The 16,796-nt window shown below is 53.3% G+C and overlaps 1 protein-coding gene across 9 annotated transcripts; it reads left to right on the top strand.

Moving 5' to 3' along the window:
- The first annotated feature begins 152 nt into the window (after positions 1-152).
- Positions 153-6,299, top strand: LOC120690691 (putative pentatricopeptide repeat-containing protein At1g77010, mitochondrial). 9 transcript variants are annotated; one of them, XM_039973442.1, is made up of 9 exons: positions 153-447; positions 569-2,825; positions 2,918-3,803; positions 4,026-4,129; positions 4,226-4,357; positions 4,422-4,541; positions 4,707-4,770; positions 5,058-5,158; positions 6,085-6,299. In XM_039973442.1, exon 2 carries the CDS (start codon positions 608-610, stop codon positions 2,714-2,716), a length of 2,109 nt encoding a protein of 702 aa, XP_039829376.1. In that variant the 5' UTR covers positions 153-447; positions 569-607; the 3' UTR covers positions 2,717-2,825; positions 2,918-3,803; positions 4,026-4,129; positions 4,226-4,357; positions 4,422-4,541; positions 4,707-4,770; positions 5,058-5,158; positions 6,085-6,299. The 9 variants fall into 9 exon arrangements, with proteins under 9 accessions (XP_039829376.1, XP_039829377.1, XP_039829378.1 ...); XM_039973443.1 differs by having other exon boundaries at positions 4,029-4,129; XM_039973444.1 differs by having other exon boundaries at positions 2,918-2,945; positions 3,593-3,803; positions 4,026-4,357.
- The last annotated feature ends 10,497 nt before the right edge of the window (positions 6,300-16,796 follow it).

Below are 16,796 nucleotides of genomic sequence, written 5' to 3' on the forward strand. Positions count from 1 at the left end.
TGGCTATGCGGCTGTGAATTGTGATAGTATTCTTTTGGCTTCACCTGATTTTTTGCGCCATGGAGAAAACTGGGCCAGCCAGCGGTTATTGGGCCTAGCAAGGGGGCTGGGCTTGATGTAGCAGTCCACAGCCAGAAGCCCAGCAACCATTCCCTTCAACCCCAGGCGACCGGCGGCCGGCGGCGGAGCGTGTGCTGGGCAGCTCCGAGGGCGGAGCGCCGCGGCCTACGGTGCGGGCGTGCAAAGGCGCGGGGCAAGGACGCGAGTGCGAGACGAGGTGGAAGCGTGCGGCGCGGGCACTGCGGCGGGGTACTCGCCAAAACTACTCGGGCAGGTCTTGCGGCGTCGCGGCCGCGCGGACGTAGCGGCGGTGGCTGGTGCAGTGGTTCCCGTGCTTCTCGTGAGCAGGCCTGCCCTTTGGGGTCCGGCGCGATCACGAAAATCAAGGTAAACCGTATGCACAATCGACTGTAATTTCAACCTGTTAGCATGTTGCTTTTGAATGTTTGATTCATTATTCAACCTATCATCACGGTTTATGCTTTTATTTATCTTTATCCCTTAGAAGGTTGCACGAAAATCCTGTTTGGCCCGGTTGATCCTGCGCATGCAACTTGGCATCCATCAGATTTTACGGCATAGAGCTGCTGTCATGGCCGTCGCCTTGGACGTCCACTCCTGCATCCAGCTCCTCCGCTCGTGCAGCGCCGCCGCCGGCCGGCAGCTCCACCAGCTCCTCCTCAAGTCCGGCCACGTCCCCTCCTCCCTCCCGCCCACCAACTCCGTCCTCCTCATGTACGCGCGCAGCTCCCCATTCCACTCCCGCGACGCGCACCTCCTCTTCGACGAAATGCCCACGAGGAACTGCTTCTCCTACCACTCCCTCATCACCGCCCTCTTTAAATCGGGAGACCTCCACGGGGCTCTCCGTGTGTTCCGCTCCATGCCCGACAGGAACACCTTCTCCTGGAACGCGGTGATTACCGGCTTCACCGCGGCTGGGGATCTTGACACGGCCCGTAACCTGCTGGACGAGATGCCCGTGAAGGACGCCGTGGCATGCCACGCTGTCTTGCACAAATATGTCCGGTGTGGCCGGGTGGACGAGGCATTTGCTTTAATCAAGAGGATTGGTCCCCGGTGCAATGCTGAAATGATCTCCTCACCCTGGAATGACCCCTTCGTTCTTACTACAGTTGTTGGCGCTTGTGCTGACCGGGTGAAGTATGATTTTGGGAGGCAAGCTCATGCTCGAATGGTGGTTGCCAAGATCAAAATTGATTCGGTATTGGGTTGCACATTGATTGACATGTACTGCAAGTGTGGGGATTTGGACTCTGCTCGCTGCATCCATGATGGATTAGAACATGTTGATGAATTCTCACTGTCTGCTCTGGTCCATGGCTACACTGCTTGTGGACAGTTGCATGAGGCGTTATGCCTTTTTGACAAGGTGGAGAACCCCAGCGTTGCACTATGGAATTCTCTTATCAGTGGTTGTGTGCCTGCTTACCATGGAGATTGGGCTTTTGTTCTTTTCGTAAGGATGTTGCGGTCAGGCATGTTGCCTAATTCTTCAACCTATGTCAGTGTTCTGAATATGTGTGGGTTTTTAGGCATGCTGAAGCCTGGGCAGCAGACACATGGGTGTGCTTTAAAGGGTGGGGCTGTCAATGACTTGCTAGCAGCAAGCTCTCTCATTGACTTCTACTCAAAATGCAGCCTCTGGGCAGATGCCTGCCAAGCTTTTAGTGAGCTTAGGCATTATGACACCATTGTGCTCAATTCAATGATCACTGTATACTCGAACTGTGGACAGACCGATGAGGCTAGAAGAGTTTTTAATAAGATCCCTAGCAAGAGTGTCATCTCATGGAATTCTATGATTGTTGGGTTCAGCCAAAATGGGCATGCTCTTGATGCAATGGAGCTGTTCTGTGAGATGCATCGGCTTGGCTTGCAGCTTGACAAGGTTGCTGTAGCCAGTGTTCTGAGTGCATCAAGCAGCATCTGCTCTATAAGTTTTGGGGAGCAGATTTTTGGTCTTGCTATTGCACTTGGCCTGCAGTCTGACCATATTGTAGCCTCCTCGCTCATTGACCTGTACTGCAAATGTGGCAACTTGGTCAATGGATGCAGGATCTTCGATGGAATTGATAGTCCAGATGAAGTCTTGTGGAACTCAATGCTGATAGGTTATGCTTCTAATGGGTATGGACAGGAGGCACTGGAACTTCTAAAGTTAATGCAAAGCAGGGGTGTGAAACCAAGTGAACGGACCTTTGTTGGTGTCCTTTCTGCATGCTGCCATTCTGGACTTGTGGAAGAGGGTCTGAGATGGTTTTACCAGATGAAGGAAGATTTTGGCGTGAGTCCATCAGCTGAGCATTATGCATGTGTGACTGACCTGTTAGTCCGTGCAGGTCGACTGGAGGAAGCAGTTGATTTCATAGAGAACATGCCTTTCAAAGCTGATGCACTTAGTTGGACTTCTATTATTGGAGGGTGTAAAGCCCAGGGCAATGAGGCTCTGTTGCACAAGGTGGCAAAGAAACTGATGGAAACGGAAGTGTCACCACATTCCAGTTTGTATGTGCAGCTGTCAAGCACACTTGCAGCTCAAGGGGATTGGGCCAAGTCTGCAGAGATTAGGAGTATGATGCGTGACAGAAGAATTTCAAAAAATGCTGGCTGCAGTTGGATTGACAGGGCATAGAGGAAACTGTCAATGTCATCCCCCACAGGCATCTCGGTCCCTTTTTCTTCTAGGATCTTCACTATTGTCTTTGGTTTCTTCAACGGGTTCTTCTGCTAATCAGGAATTGGTAATAAATAATGATCCTGCTAACATATGTGCTTTTGATCATAGTTTCCTATCTGATCTTTTGCTTCTTCTTTGCATTTTGTTGTGTTGCAGTGACCTACTAGCTACTCAACTTTTAGAGGTATATCTTCTGTTATTCTATCTTCCTGAAATAGTGTTTATTAGAAAGGAGATTATTATGAGATTAAAGAAGCCTTATTGTTTAGGAGGTGGAGTATATATCTTTTTATTAGACCTTGTTCTCAACTATATAATCCTGAAATGACTTTTAATAAGCAAAGTACAGCTATCTTATTGCATAATTAGCTATAGAAAGTATCCTGAAGGGTTAAGATTTTCTGACTTCAGCCCTTTGACCATTGCTGACTATGCTTTGTCTGTGTTAATATAGTGCACTTTGCTTGTCATACCTTATTGTAAACTTTTGCACGATTTAATTTGTATAAAGTGATTTAGTTATCACATATTACTCTGTTTAGGGTGGTCAATTTGTACATTTCATTCTCGAATTCTATCATGATGTACACTGTTCTTTGTTTCTTTTGGCCTCTTGCACTTGTACAGTTTTTCTTTGTTTCTATACATAATAATATAATACCAGAGAGCGCGGATTGGGGCCTGTCTTACTGTTTCCACTCAAAAAAATTGTTTTGTCTATAGATTTTAACAAAAGTTACAACTTAGACCACTTCCTTTGCTGCTGATGCTGACCTTCCTTACACTGATACTTTTTTTATTGGCGCTACATATTAATTGTTATTTGTTAAGGAACCACGGGGGTCCAATGACCCAATCACTCGTCTTAGCTCCATGTTAACTGTAGTTTGGAGCTCAACTTATGGCATACTGAAGTTATTATGTCTTCAACTGGTTTGTCGATCCTTGAAACTTCTCCAGCAAGGAATCCATTTTTACTGATAGTGGGTCATGTGACAGTGACTTCCATGCCCCATGGAAGGGCTCTATGCAGGAATATCTGGTAAGATTATTTGCCTGGCACCCCTCCACGCCACTGTATAACGTAAACTACCAGTTCCTGTTTTGCTCTTGGCGCTGAGGACGTTGTGATAGTTTCAACAGTTTAAATTAGTTAGTTTCTGATAGTTTTTGACAAACTTACAATTTTTTAGCATATGTATTTATTCTTTCTTATATTTTGACTCTATGAAGAGACCTAAAACTAAGTGTCCATGTGCCATAGTAGGTCCAGACAACAAAATAACTTATTGGACAAGCATTGGATGAACATGGGGGTGGTGCATCAGGTCAAATAATGTGCAGTCATAGTATCCTGAGAACTGAGAGGTACTGGTGCACCGAGAGCATTTGTTCAGTTCTGAGTTGAGCTTTACAAGAAAATTGGGGCCTTCCATTGGCACTCATCCGAATCCCCCTTGCCAGCAACTCGTGACCGCCACCGCAGCAGCCACTTGACCACTTCCACCTCCGCGGTGGCCTCTGCCTTCTTGGCATCCACCATGGGCCCATGTCTCCTCCACATCGTCTTCTTCCTCGACATCCACCTCTTGCATTGTGAGTTCTTTCCTCCTCTCCTATCGCCTAAGGTTTTCTACTACTCATAACCTAGTTCTTGTAGATCTTGGTGAGAAGAACCATCAACTCCAAGATCCTCTCTAAGGCCATTGAGTATTGCAACAAGCACATCACGCCACCTCCAAGTTCATTGAGATCAGCCACACACTTCGATCTCATCATGGTACTATTCTTTCCAACCGTAACAACATTAGCTAGCGTGTTAACAATACTAGCTAGCTAATGTTTTTACTGTCACTGTTACTCATAACCAGTAATGATCAGACTATCTTTAATTTTTTGCTAATTAACAATATTGTCTGCATACTATATAATGGACTCTTGGCAGGATTCATGTTAGAGGAGGAAGATGAGGGTGATGAATTATTTCTGTTATTGTCCATCTGAAAGAAGTAAGTTAGAACAAAGCATGCATAACACAGCATCAGTTTAATTGAATTCATTGGATTTACTATGTTTGGATGTGTGCACATGCCATGCACGCTTTAATTGTCGGAACCATGTCATTTAGTCTTATTCTCGTGCGTGCGCGCGCGCGCTACTATGTGATTGCTTAATACCTTTGTCATGAGGATGTATGTTTGTAACTTCATCTCGCATGACTATGCCATGTAGCAAATATTGTTTATGTAAGTTTTTAAATTTCAGAACATCTAATGAGCCTCTGTCCCCCGGCCAGGAAAAACCACATTGCTCAATCATCCCTTCCGGACAAACTTCAGAGTGATATTTTTCACTCGAGGTATTCTGTTCCAGGGCAATTTCAGTTTCCTTTTTGAGGTAACACTTTCGGTTTCAATAGCAATATAGCGGAGCATGTTATGTCTTCGAAGTTGTCATTTCTCATTTTATTTTTGTATCAAGCATATCTCTTCAACAAGATGGACCATGTACTTAACCTGAATCATATTTCAGTAGATCACAAGGTTGTAGCACTCTATGCATGCCTCATCTTAACATCTTCCTACAGACATGGAATTTCATGTTTTGTAAACTTCGGCTAAGAATGATCCTGTATATGAAGGCGCACTTAGCTGTTAATGATTTACAATTGAGTGTATATATGCATTTTAATATATTGTTATCTTAGCATTCAGTCCGTTTAGCCCATGTACACCGCCGTGTAAACGCTACACAGTGACTAGCCATGTCCGTTTAATCAACCGTTTACCCCGTTTAATATCCGTTTAAATGGCCATTTAGTCCGAATAAATAGCTAAACGGTAGACGATTGACTATTTAGTGTTTACCGTTTAGGCTAACATTGATGCTATACAAGGAGTTTGAAAGGACAATTTGTTCTAACAAAGATTGTTGAATGTTATATCCTTTGGATTATAACAACATAGAAATGAATTTTTTCCCCGAAGTTTAGGATATTAAAGAGCATTCAAAATAGTTTTACTTGATGTACACACATTTCTTAAGTGCATTTAGATTGGACGTGAATAACTCCAATATATATGTTGAATCAAAGCTTTTGATGCATCTTAACTACAGATGTCTTAAGGACCATAATTGCTGCAAAAGAATTAATTTACCTCAGGTTATTGTGCTAAACTGAATTTTGACACCTCACGGAGCTTTCCCTTCAGATTTGCATGCATCTTTAGCCGAATAAATAGCAGTAATAAGTTAATTTTACTGCAACTTGTTTATAACTACAGTTCGTTGTGTTTAATTTGGCATGTCATTGCTGGCTGCAGATCTCAAGGACCAAACTTACTGAAAAGGATTAGCTTGGTCAGATATTAGATTATTCTTCAATTTAACTTTTGCAAGAATTAGATTCTTGGGAGATTTGAATATTTTTGTAGATTTTAGCTATTTATCTCACAATGTTTATACAGGTCATGTAACTGAGGTTTTCTTCTTGCATGACGTGCATTTTCTGGTTATTTATTGATCTTTTCTATGGTTTGATCTGGATTTTCTGAGACCCAGTGGGACATTCTAAACCCAAGTGATGGGGAACATGGAACATGCCTTTTCTTCCCTAGAGTTTTACCTCCCATACAACAGATGGAAAACTAGTTTCATCTGGCTTCTAGTTTATTTTAGCCTGGGTTTATAAAACGGCTCGCTGATGCAGAACAAGTGAAGCTGTAGCTGGAAAAGTCCTCCCAAACAGGCTCAAACTATGCTGTGAGGGATAGGGGAGGGGCAGAAGGATAGGATGTTAGTAAACTTTTTTTGATAAGTTTGTTTTTTACGGGCGAATTTGTTGGAATTTGTGGTTGTCGTGCTTTGAGGTTTAGTATGTTGCGTAGGGTTATGAGCACCATTGAAACGCTTAGTCCTACATGCGCTGCCGAATTAGGCTCTTGAGTACTCCCTATGTTCAAAGTACAATTCGTTAGGATTGCTGTCGTTTAGGATTTTTAGCCTTGACCACCAAAGTTTAGAATTGCATAGATATTGCTAGATTAACCATGAAAAGTCATTTTACGATAGTTTACTATATTATCTGAACTATCATATTTTTATAGATAGATACTTGAGTGTCACCTTTGTAAACCACATCTATATCCTCAATAACATGTGATATCTCTATCTGCAGTATAGGAGGGAGTATATTGTACGAATCCTCTCATGAGTGTTGTGGTTTTTGGCCCCCGCGTCGCTCCTCCTCGGGGCGGCTCGGGCGGAGCCCGAACCCCCGGCGTCGCCGGCCCTCCAGCACCGCCCCCTCCCCTCGCCGCCACCCGAGTGGCCGTTGGAAGCCCGCGCAGTCGCAAGGAAGGTGGCGGCGGGGCTTCACTGCCCTCTCCCTCTCCTTTCCTCCTCCCTCGCGCTCTCTTCGAGCTGGCCTCTAGCCATGGCGGCGGCGGCGTGCTCCGGCCGTCCGCGGCTAGATCCGGGCTGGTGCCGGGCAGATCCGTCCCTTCGGCCTCCGGATCTGCCTTCCTGGGCTCTCGGCATGCCGGGAGCTGGCTGCGGCGACGGCGGCGGAGGTTGTCTTGCGGCGGTGGCGGCTGGCTGCTGCACGTTCTGGCGGCGGCGGCGCCGTCGACCTGGCGCGGCGTGCGTCGGGGGGGGGGGGGGGGGGCGGGGCGGACGGCTGCAGGTGGCGCGTGCGTTGGGTAGCTGCTCGGCCTGGCCTGTGGCGGCTTCGACGTCCGGTCTCGGCGTCGCCCATCAACGGAGCGTGCGCGGCCGCCGGCGTGGCGGGACTGCGCGGCTCGCCGGACACTGCGGGCGGGCTCTTGGTGCCGGCATCTATAATGCGGCGGCCGGTGGCGCCCCCCTCTTGCCGGGTGCGAATCTCCCTCGGCGGGGCTCGTGGCTGCTGGTGTCGGGTACCACGATTAGAGACACCCTAATCAGGGTACTAAGATCGCTTTAAAACGCAAACACATGTTAAAGTGACTGGGCCCACGAAGGTCCACGGCCTCCCTCCAATCTGGAAGAAAGGAAAGGACTCAAAGAAGCCCAAACACGCGGCCCACCGACACGGTGCGGCCCATCCACGCTCCCCTCGGACCGCGGGGTGGTTTCCGCCTCGCTCGAGGTCTCCCGTCGAGACTCCACGACTGTGCCCCACATCTCCGCCTCGCTCGAGGGTAGCGAACCTACCCTCGGGGGAGTAACTCATCTCCGCCTCGCTCGAGGGTAGTGAACCTACCCTCGGGGGAGTAACTCATCTCTGCTTCGCTCGAGGCCACCCCTCGGCGCAAGGGACAAACAGCCCTGCTGCTCACCCGCCCGTCGTACGGAGGCTTTAAGTGCCAACCATTCCTCCACAGTGCTCAGGACAGACGGTGTCAGACCGCCATTTCCCACGATGGCTGTGACCAGAGTCCCATCCGCCAACTCCGGTCACTGCTCCGCCATCCCGGGCGCTGTGGCGATACTGTGGGACCTGCGACGCGGGATGGAGCGTGCCCGGCACTGCTCCCCGTACTATTCTGCCAACTCCGGCCGTCCGGACTCTACATCATCACACGTCTGGCCTCGGGCCCACCTCCTACTTGGGAGGAGGTCCGGTGTCGCCACGGGCCCCTCGAAGAGGGATGCCCATCACTCGCAGCCGGAGTCCCGGAGCTCCCCCCTCGAGGGGTCCGGGACCTCCACGTGTCTCCCGGACCTCCTAGTGTGCACATCAGCACTCCGTCCAGGGGGTCCAGGACCGCCGCGTGCCCTGCCGCTGCTGGAGTACGCAAGGCCATGACCCGCAGGGCCCGCGGAACGCCACATCTGGAGAACTGTACGCCCTACAGCGACGACCACTCTGCCTGCAGGGGTTGGCAGGACGCCGGCGCGATCTCCGCGAGACCAAGGACGATGGCCAGGACGATCGCCATGCCCAACGCCATGCCCCATAGTGTACTTTCTACAGTGTTTGACCACTGCACCCCCACACTCGGGGGAAGACGACGACTTCCATGTTCCCCTACTCATGTACCCCGTCCCTCCTTGTGTCTATAAAAGGAGAAGGCGGGCATCCCTTAAAAAGGTCGGTCGACTCTCTAGACACCTACCGCTCAGAACACACGCACTTGCCCCAGCTCCGACATCGACATTCGCCATGCTCAAACCCCTCTTCTAGCAGAGACCTGGGAGCTTCCCTCCCTCTCTCGCCCCGCTTGTACCCCCTACTACAAGCTCTCCGGGTGTAAGATAATACAGTGCACTCGCACACCCCCTTTGCTGGACGTACGGCCCCGTGGCCGGAATCAGGATAATCCCGTGCGTTACTGTGTTGCCTCTTGCATCAACATCTGGGACGAGGAAACACGCGGCATTTACTAGTTGGGATCCGGACCCCCGGGTCAGGACACCGACAGTTGGCGCGCCAGGTAGGGGACGCTGCGTGACATTTTCTCTTTTGTTCCCATTTGATCTCCAGGGATGGCGGGTAGATCCAACCCATACCCCATGGGCGTTTCGGATCCACTCCCCGCGTGGTGCGTGATCTAGTTCGGGAGTCTCGAGTTTAGAGCAACCGGCAACGGTTACCTCATGCAGCTCCTCTCGCCCGGACGCAACCCCGTCCCTCCGACTTCACCAGCCCAGCGCGACAGGCGTTCGGGCCACCGTTCGCGACAAGCACGCGTGGAGTGGCGCCGTGCGGCACGCCACAGCTCCCCCACGTGGGTCGAGGCTGGCATGTCGCAACTTAGCATCGTGGCCAACGGGGCCACCGCATCGTCATCACATGCCTTGGCGTTGTCTGCGCCAGCACCATCATCTGCTGCAGTACCAGTGCCTCCCAGGGGGGCTCGACCTCGCCATCGCCCTTCCCCTTCGGGATGCGCAATACTGCGACCTACGCTTCTTCGATCAGTTCTAACTTCACCGAGTATGAGGATCTGCCGGGTCATCACCTTCTGTTGATCCGCAACCTCATTGCGTCGTCCCCCGACGAATCCTACCCCGAGACGGCGAGCTCAATCGCCGACGACATCCATTTCTTCATGAACAACTTCACGGCCGAGGAGGCCGAGGATTACTCCGGGGTCCGCGACCCCGACGCATTCTGCTCGTTCCAGCTCGCGACGGCCTATTGCCTCACCTGCTCTGAGGACTCCAGCGAGGGGGATTATGATCCCGCCCGGGAGTGTTTCATGGCTGATCTCGCGGACGAGCAAAACGACAACGCCTCGGGTGACGACGGGGACGGCGGGGCGGACGCACAGGCGAACCAACCAGTGGTGCCGCCTGCGGCCCCTCTTCTTCGTCAAGCTCGGCGGCGCGGCAAGCCCAGCTGGCACAGCTCAAAGAGCTTCAAGCTAAGCTCGACGAGCAACGCCGGCAGACACAGGAGCTGCGCACCGCACTCGAGCAGCAGCGCACCGCGCGTGGTGCACATGCCCAGGCGGCGGCGCGTGTTGCCCGGGAGCACATCCTAGCCGACGACAACGTCGACAAACCTCCGGAACTGAAGACGGCCGGCGAAAAACTCGGCGCTGTGGCTTACCTACTCCAAGCCATGTCCGAGCCATCGACGCCTTCGGGCCGCAACCTGCGCCGCGAGGCACAGGCGCTCATCGAGCAAGCTGCTGTGCAGCAAGCCGAGTGCTCTGCGTCTCGCATGCGCTCGAAGGCCCCGGAGTAGCCCGGTGGGACTGCGCACCAGGACCACGAGGTTTCGGTACACACTCCACCAGCAGGGAAGGGCAAGGCAGCCGTGGCGCCCGGTGCGAAGGCACCCTCGGTGCACGACCGCATCGGAAGGCCTCCTGCGAGGGAGCGGCTCCACGACACACGCGGGCATGCTGAAGACGGCGATGCACGCTACATCGTCGGCGGCAGGAAGTACACCCCTCGACGGGATGGACGCTTCGACCCCGAGCACGACAGGGGAGAGTCCCCGGAGCCTCCGGGCACCCGGGTGTTCAGCCGGGAGATCCGAACTGCTTCTTTTCCCCGCGCTTTCGACAACCCACCACCCTCGTCAAGTACTCGGGCGAGACCGATCCAGCAGTCTGGCTCAATGATTACCGCCTAGCATGCCAGCTAGGCGGTGCGACGGAAGACGCTGTCATCATCCGTAACCTTCCTCTTCACCTCGCTGATGCCACACGAGCGTGGCTCGAGCACTTGCCAGCAGACCAGATCCATAACTGGGCCGACTTAGTCAAGATCTTCGTGGGCAACTTCCAGGGCACATACGTGCGCCCTGGGAACTCCTGGGACCTCAAAGGGTGTCGCCAGAAGCCCAACGAGTCCCTGCGCGACTACGTGCGGCGCTTCTCCAAGCAATGCACCGAGCTCCCCAGCGTCACCCACGTCGAGGTCATCAACGCCTTCCTCGAGGGTACGACGTGCAGGAACCTGGTGCACGAGCTTGCGAGAAGTCGACCCGCCAACACCAATGAGTTGTTCGACGCTGCCACCAACTACGCCGCCGGCGAGGAGGCTGTTGGTGCTATCTTCGACAACAAGCCAAGCAAGCGCAAGGACGATGCGCCAGCGGAGGGCAGCAACGTCAAGCCCAACGCCCCCAAGAAACAGAAACAGGGGAGGAAGGGGAAGAAGCCGGTCCCACCGAACCAGCGTGGATCGGGGCAGGCAGAGGACTCCGAGGAGGCCTTCGCTGCTGCCCCGGATCGTGAAGGACCTTGAGGCCCTCCTCGAGGCGGTGGTGGCCTGTTCGACGATATGCATAAGAAGTTGTGTCCTTACCACAAGGGCTCGGTCAACCACACCCTCGAGCAATGCGAGATGCTCAAGAAGTACTACAACCGCGTCGCGCATCGCGACGAGGACATGAAAAAGGATGCTGGCGACAAAGGTGGAGACGACGAGTTCCCCCCAGTGGAGAACGCCTTCTTCATCTTTGGAGGACCAACGACGAACATGACCTCTCGGCAGCGCAAGCGCGAGCGCCGGGAAGTCTTCACCGTCACCGGGGCCACGCCATCCTACCTCGATTGGTCGAAGGATACCATTTCTTTTGGCCGCGAGGATCACCCCGACTACGTACCGCACCCGGGACGCTACCCGCTCGTTGTCGACCCCATCATCGGCAACACTCGCTTCTCCAAGGTGCTCATGGATGGAGGCAGCAGCCTAAACATCATGTACGCCCACACCTTGGAGCTCATGGGGATTGGACTGAACAAGCTTCGCCCCAGCAAGTCGCCATTTCATGGCATTGCGACGGGGAAGCGCGTCCAACCCCTCGGCCAGATCGATCTGCCTGTCTGCTTCGGCATGGCAGCCAACTTCCGCAAGGAGGTACTCACCTTTGAGGTGGTGGGGTTTCGAGGATCTTATCATGCCATTCTTGGTCGTCCCTGCTACGCCAAGTTCATGGCCATCCCCAACTACACCTACCTCAAGCTGAAGATGCCGGGTCCGAAGGGCATCATCACCGTCGGCTCTTCGTTCGAGCACGCCTACGAGTGCGACGTCGAATGCGTTGAGTACGCGGAGGCTCAAGCGGAGGACGAGGCCCTCGCGGCCACTCTCGACAGAATGGCAAGCGAGGCCTTGGACTCCACGCACCGACATGCCGGAAGCTTCGAGCCCGCCGAAGGTATCAAGAAGGTGACCCTCGATCCGGATCGTTCCGACGACAAGACGTTGCAGATCAGCGCCACCCTCGACAGCAAATAGGAAGTGGTGCTCGTTGACTTTCTCCGCGCCAACACAGACATCTTTGCGCGGAGCCCCTCGGATATGCCTGGCATACCGAGGGAGGTCGCCGAGCACTCCCTTTATATCCGACCCAACTCCAAGCCGGTGAAACAGCGCCTGCGACGCTTCGACGAGCTCAAGCGCCGGGCGATCGGCGAGGAGTTGCAGAAACTTCTGGCGGCCGGGTTCATCAAGGAGGTATTCCATCCCGAGTGGCTAGCTAATCCTGTATTAGTGAAGAAAAAGAGTGGAAACTGGAGGATGTGTGTAGATTACACTAGTTTAAATAAAACATGTCTGAAGGTTCCCTTTCCTTTGCCACGTATTGATCAAAACGTAGATTCTACTGCGGGGTGTGAACTTTTATCCTTTCTTGATGCTTATTCCGGCTATCACCAAATCAAGATGAAAGAGTCCGACCAGCTCGCGACTTCTTTTATCACACCATTCGGCATGTATTGCTATGTTACGATGCCCTTTGGCCTCAGAAACGCCGGAGCCACGTATCAGCGGTGTATGCTCCACGTTTTCGGAAACCATCTCGGGCGCAACATAGAGGCATATGTCGACGATATCGTTGTAAAATCCAGAAAGGCGGATGACCTGGTTGCCGATCTCAGGATCGCATTCGATTGCCTACAGGCCAAAGGGGTAAAACTCAACCCCGAGAAGTGCGTGTTCGGGGTGCCTTGAGGCATGCTCTTGGGCTTCATTGTCTCCCAGCGGGGCATCGGACCCAACCCTGACAAAGTCTCGGCCATCACTCGGATGGGACCGATCCGAGACCTAAAGGGGGTACAGAGGGTCATGGGATGCCTAGCGTCTCTCAGCCGGTTCATCTCGCGTCTCGGCGAGAAAGGCTTACCCCTGTATCGACTCTTGAGGAAAACCGAGCACTTCACATGGAACCCCGAAGCCCAAGAAGCCCTCGACAGGCTGAAGGCATCGCTCACTCACGCTCCCATTCTTACACCACCCACGGACAGCGAGCCCCTCTTTCTGTACGTAGCTGCAACGACCCAAGTGGTCAGCGCGATGATCGTGGTCGAAAGACAAGAGGAGGGCCATGCTCTGCCCGTCCAACGGCCGGTGTATTACATCAGCGAAGTATTGTCTGAAACTAAGACACGCTATCCGCAGATTCAGAAGTTGCTCTACGCAGTGGTTTTGGCTCGGCGCAAGCAGCGCCACTACTTCGAAGCCCATCCCGTCACCGTGGTCTCGTCTTTCCCTTTGGGAGAGATAGTCCGCAACCGGGAAGCCGAGGGTAGAATTGCCAAATGGTCTGTGGAGCTGATGGGAGAAACTCTCACCTACGCCCCCCGCAAAGCGATCAAGTCCCAAATCTTGGCTGACTTCGTGGCTGAGTGGACGGACACTCAGCTACCCCCACAGCAAATGCAGGCCGAATGCTGGACCATGTACTTCGATGGGTCAGTGATAAAAACCGGCGCCGGTGCCGGCCTCTTTTTCATCTCGCCCCTTGGAGAACACATGCGGTACGTGATACGCTTGCACTTCCCTGCATCAAATAACATGGCGGAGTACGAGGCTCTCCTCGGGGGCCTTCGCATCGCCATCGAGCTCGGCGTCAAACGCCTCGACGTGCACGGTGACTCTCAACTTATCATCAACCTAGTAATGAAGGAGTCTAGTTGCCACGACCTGAAGATGGAGGCATACTGCAATGCAGTGCGCCGCCTCGAAGACAAGTTCGACGGCCTAGAACTCAATCATGTCCCGCGCAAGTACAACGAGGATGCCGACGAACTAGCCAAGATTGCGTCGGGGCAGACCACCGTCCCCCCGAACATCTTTGCTCGCGATATCACCAAGCCCTCTGTCGAATTCAAGCACCCAACGGAACCGGGCCCCTCGTCCGCCGGGCCCTCCGGCAGGAACCCCCCGGCGGACGAGGCTGAGCCCACGGACATTGACTTCGGGACCACCTCCGCGGACGAGGCCGAAGCAATGGAAGTCGACGAGGCCCCCACCTCGCAAGATTGACGCGACCAGTACCTTGACTGGATGATTCGAGGGGTTCTACCCTCAAACCGCGCTCAGGCACGGCGCCTCGCTAGGCGGGCCAAGTCCTTTGTCCTGATCGACAATGAACTGTATAAGCGCAGTCCCTCGGGTGTCTTGCAGCGATGCATCCCCATCCCCGAGGGCAAGGAGCTGATCCGCGACATCCACGCTGGCGTCTGCGGCCATCATGCCGCACCACGCACCCTCGTGGGGAACGCGTTTCGGCAAGGCTTTTACTGGCCCGCTGCGGTCGTCGACGCCACCGACGTCGTACGGACCTGCGAGGGTTGCCAGTTCTACGCTCGAAAAACACACCTCCCTGCGCACGTTCTGCAGACCATCCCCATTACATGGCGTTTCGCTGTGTGGGGGCTGGACCTCGTCGGTCCGCTACAGAAGGCGCCCGGGGGCTTCACCCACTTGCTGGTGGCGGTCGACAAATTCTCCAAATGGATCGAGGCTCGACCCATCGGCAAAATCAAATCCGAGCAAGCGGTTCTATTCTTCATCGACATCGTCTTCAGGTTCGGGGTCCTGAACTCGATCATCACCGACAACGGCACCTAGTTCACAGGCAAGAAGTTCTTGACGTTCTGCGACAGTTTCCACATACGTGTGGACTGGTCGGCTGTGGCGCACCCATAGATGAACGGGCAAGTGGAGCGTGCCAATGGCATGATCCTCCAAGGACTGAAGCCACGAATCTTCAACAAATTGAACAAATTTGGCCGGAGGTGGCTCACGGAGCTACCCTCGGTCATTTGGAGCCTGAGGACGACACCAAGCAGAGCCACGGGCTTTACCCTGTTCTTTCTCGTCTATGGCGCCGAGGCCATACTCCCCACGGACTTGGAGTACGGGTCGCCAAGGCTCAAGGCATACCAAGAGCAACGGAACCAGCAAGCCCGTGAGGACTCGCTGGATCAAGTGGACGAGGCTCGAGACGTGGCTCTCCTACACTCGGCGCACTACCAGCAGTCTCTACGAAGGTATCAAGCGCAGAGAGTCCGGCGCCGAGACCTCAACAAAGGGGACTTGGTGCTGAGGCTTCGACAAGACAACAGGGGCCGCCACAAGCTCTCACCACCATGGGAAGGACCGTACATAATCGCCGAGGTGCTCAAACCCGGCACGTACAAGCTGGCGAACGAAAACGGCGAAGTCCTCACCAACGCTTGGAACATACAACAGCTACGTCGCTTCTATCCTTAGAATTCCGAGCTATTTGTACATTGTTTGTACTCGCATTTTCGATTTCCTGAAATAATAAAGAAGTACGCTTTACTTGTTTTTTTTGGGAACCTTCCGGACCCTCGAAGGCTCGGATGCGCACGAACACTGAGGTACGCCTGGCTTTACCCTCGGCAAAGCCAAGCCTCCCTCGGGGGCTACTACGGGGGGAACCCCCGAACGTCCCCAAAAATCGCCAATGTTTTTCGAAATATTTCCGTCTCGCCACTAAGTTTCTTGTATCCTTGGAAAAAACGGACGCGAGGCGTAAGCAACTACAGTACGGGGCCGGCCGAGTCGTGGGGCCGCCTACGCCTCCGGGATACGGCACCCCCCTCACCAACCCACGCCTACGTTGCTTATGAATGCGAAATTCCTCGCAGACGTTTATCTAAGTCGCATACGAGAACACGGAAATAAAGTAAAGAAAACATAGGCTCGAACGCACAAGGCCTCGATGGGCCACATAGTCGATTTAACGAAAATGAATCTCTTATATTCATAAGATGCGATTACAAAGTGTGACTACGATAATCACTAATCTATTACATGGGCTTCGAGGCCCAGATTTCCTACAGGCTACCATGCCCCCCTTGTGGGTCTTCAGTGGCGTCGAATTCAGCAATGGGAGGGATGTCGGCTTCGAGCTTCTCGGCGAGGATTGTGGTGAACTCCTCCGCGGCTGCGTCGGCTTCGTCCATGATGGCCGACGCGGCGTCCGCATCTGCGTCATCGAGAACGACGTACCCCGACGACACCCTCTGGAGATCCATGAGGTAGTGTGTCGAGGCCACGGCGAGGCGGAAGGTGCTCTTGTCGTGTTCAGTAATCCGATCGCCTAGCGCGCGCAGGCGGCTGATCACCGAACTGCCCGAGACGGCACCCTCTCCCTCGAGCCCTTGGTACACGCTCACGGCGGTTTGCTCCAGCTCAGCAAATTCCGCCTGTGCCGCCGTGAGCGCGGTGTGAACTGCTTCCTTCGCCGCGGACTCGTCTGCCACCCTCTACCTTAGCTCTGAGCAAAGGAAATCAATGTAAGCTACGAAAAAGAACAAACCAACGAAAATTCGAAGGT

Source organism: Panicum virgatum, chromosome 9N (assembly GCF_016808335.1).
Source record: "Panicum virgatum strain AP13 chromosome 9N, P.virgatum_v5, whole genome shotgun sequence".
Taxonomy (NCBI): domain Eukaryota; kingdom Viridiplantae; phylum Streptophyta; class Magnoliopsida; order Poales; family Poaceae; genus Panicum; species Panicum virgatum.

What these genes read in the sequence shown, in the direction of transcription:
- LOC120690691 (XM_039973440.1), top strand. Translation starts at nt 608, where the DNA reads ATGCAACTTGGCATCCATCAGATTTTACGGCATAGAGCTGCTGTCATG.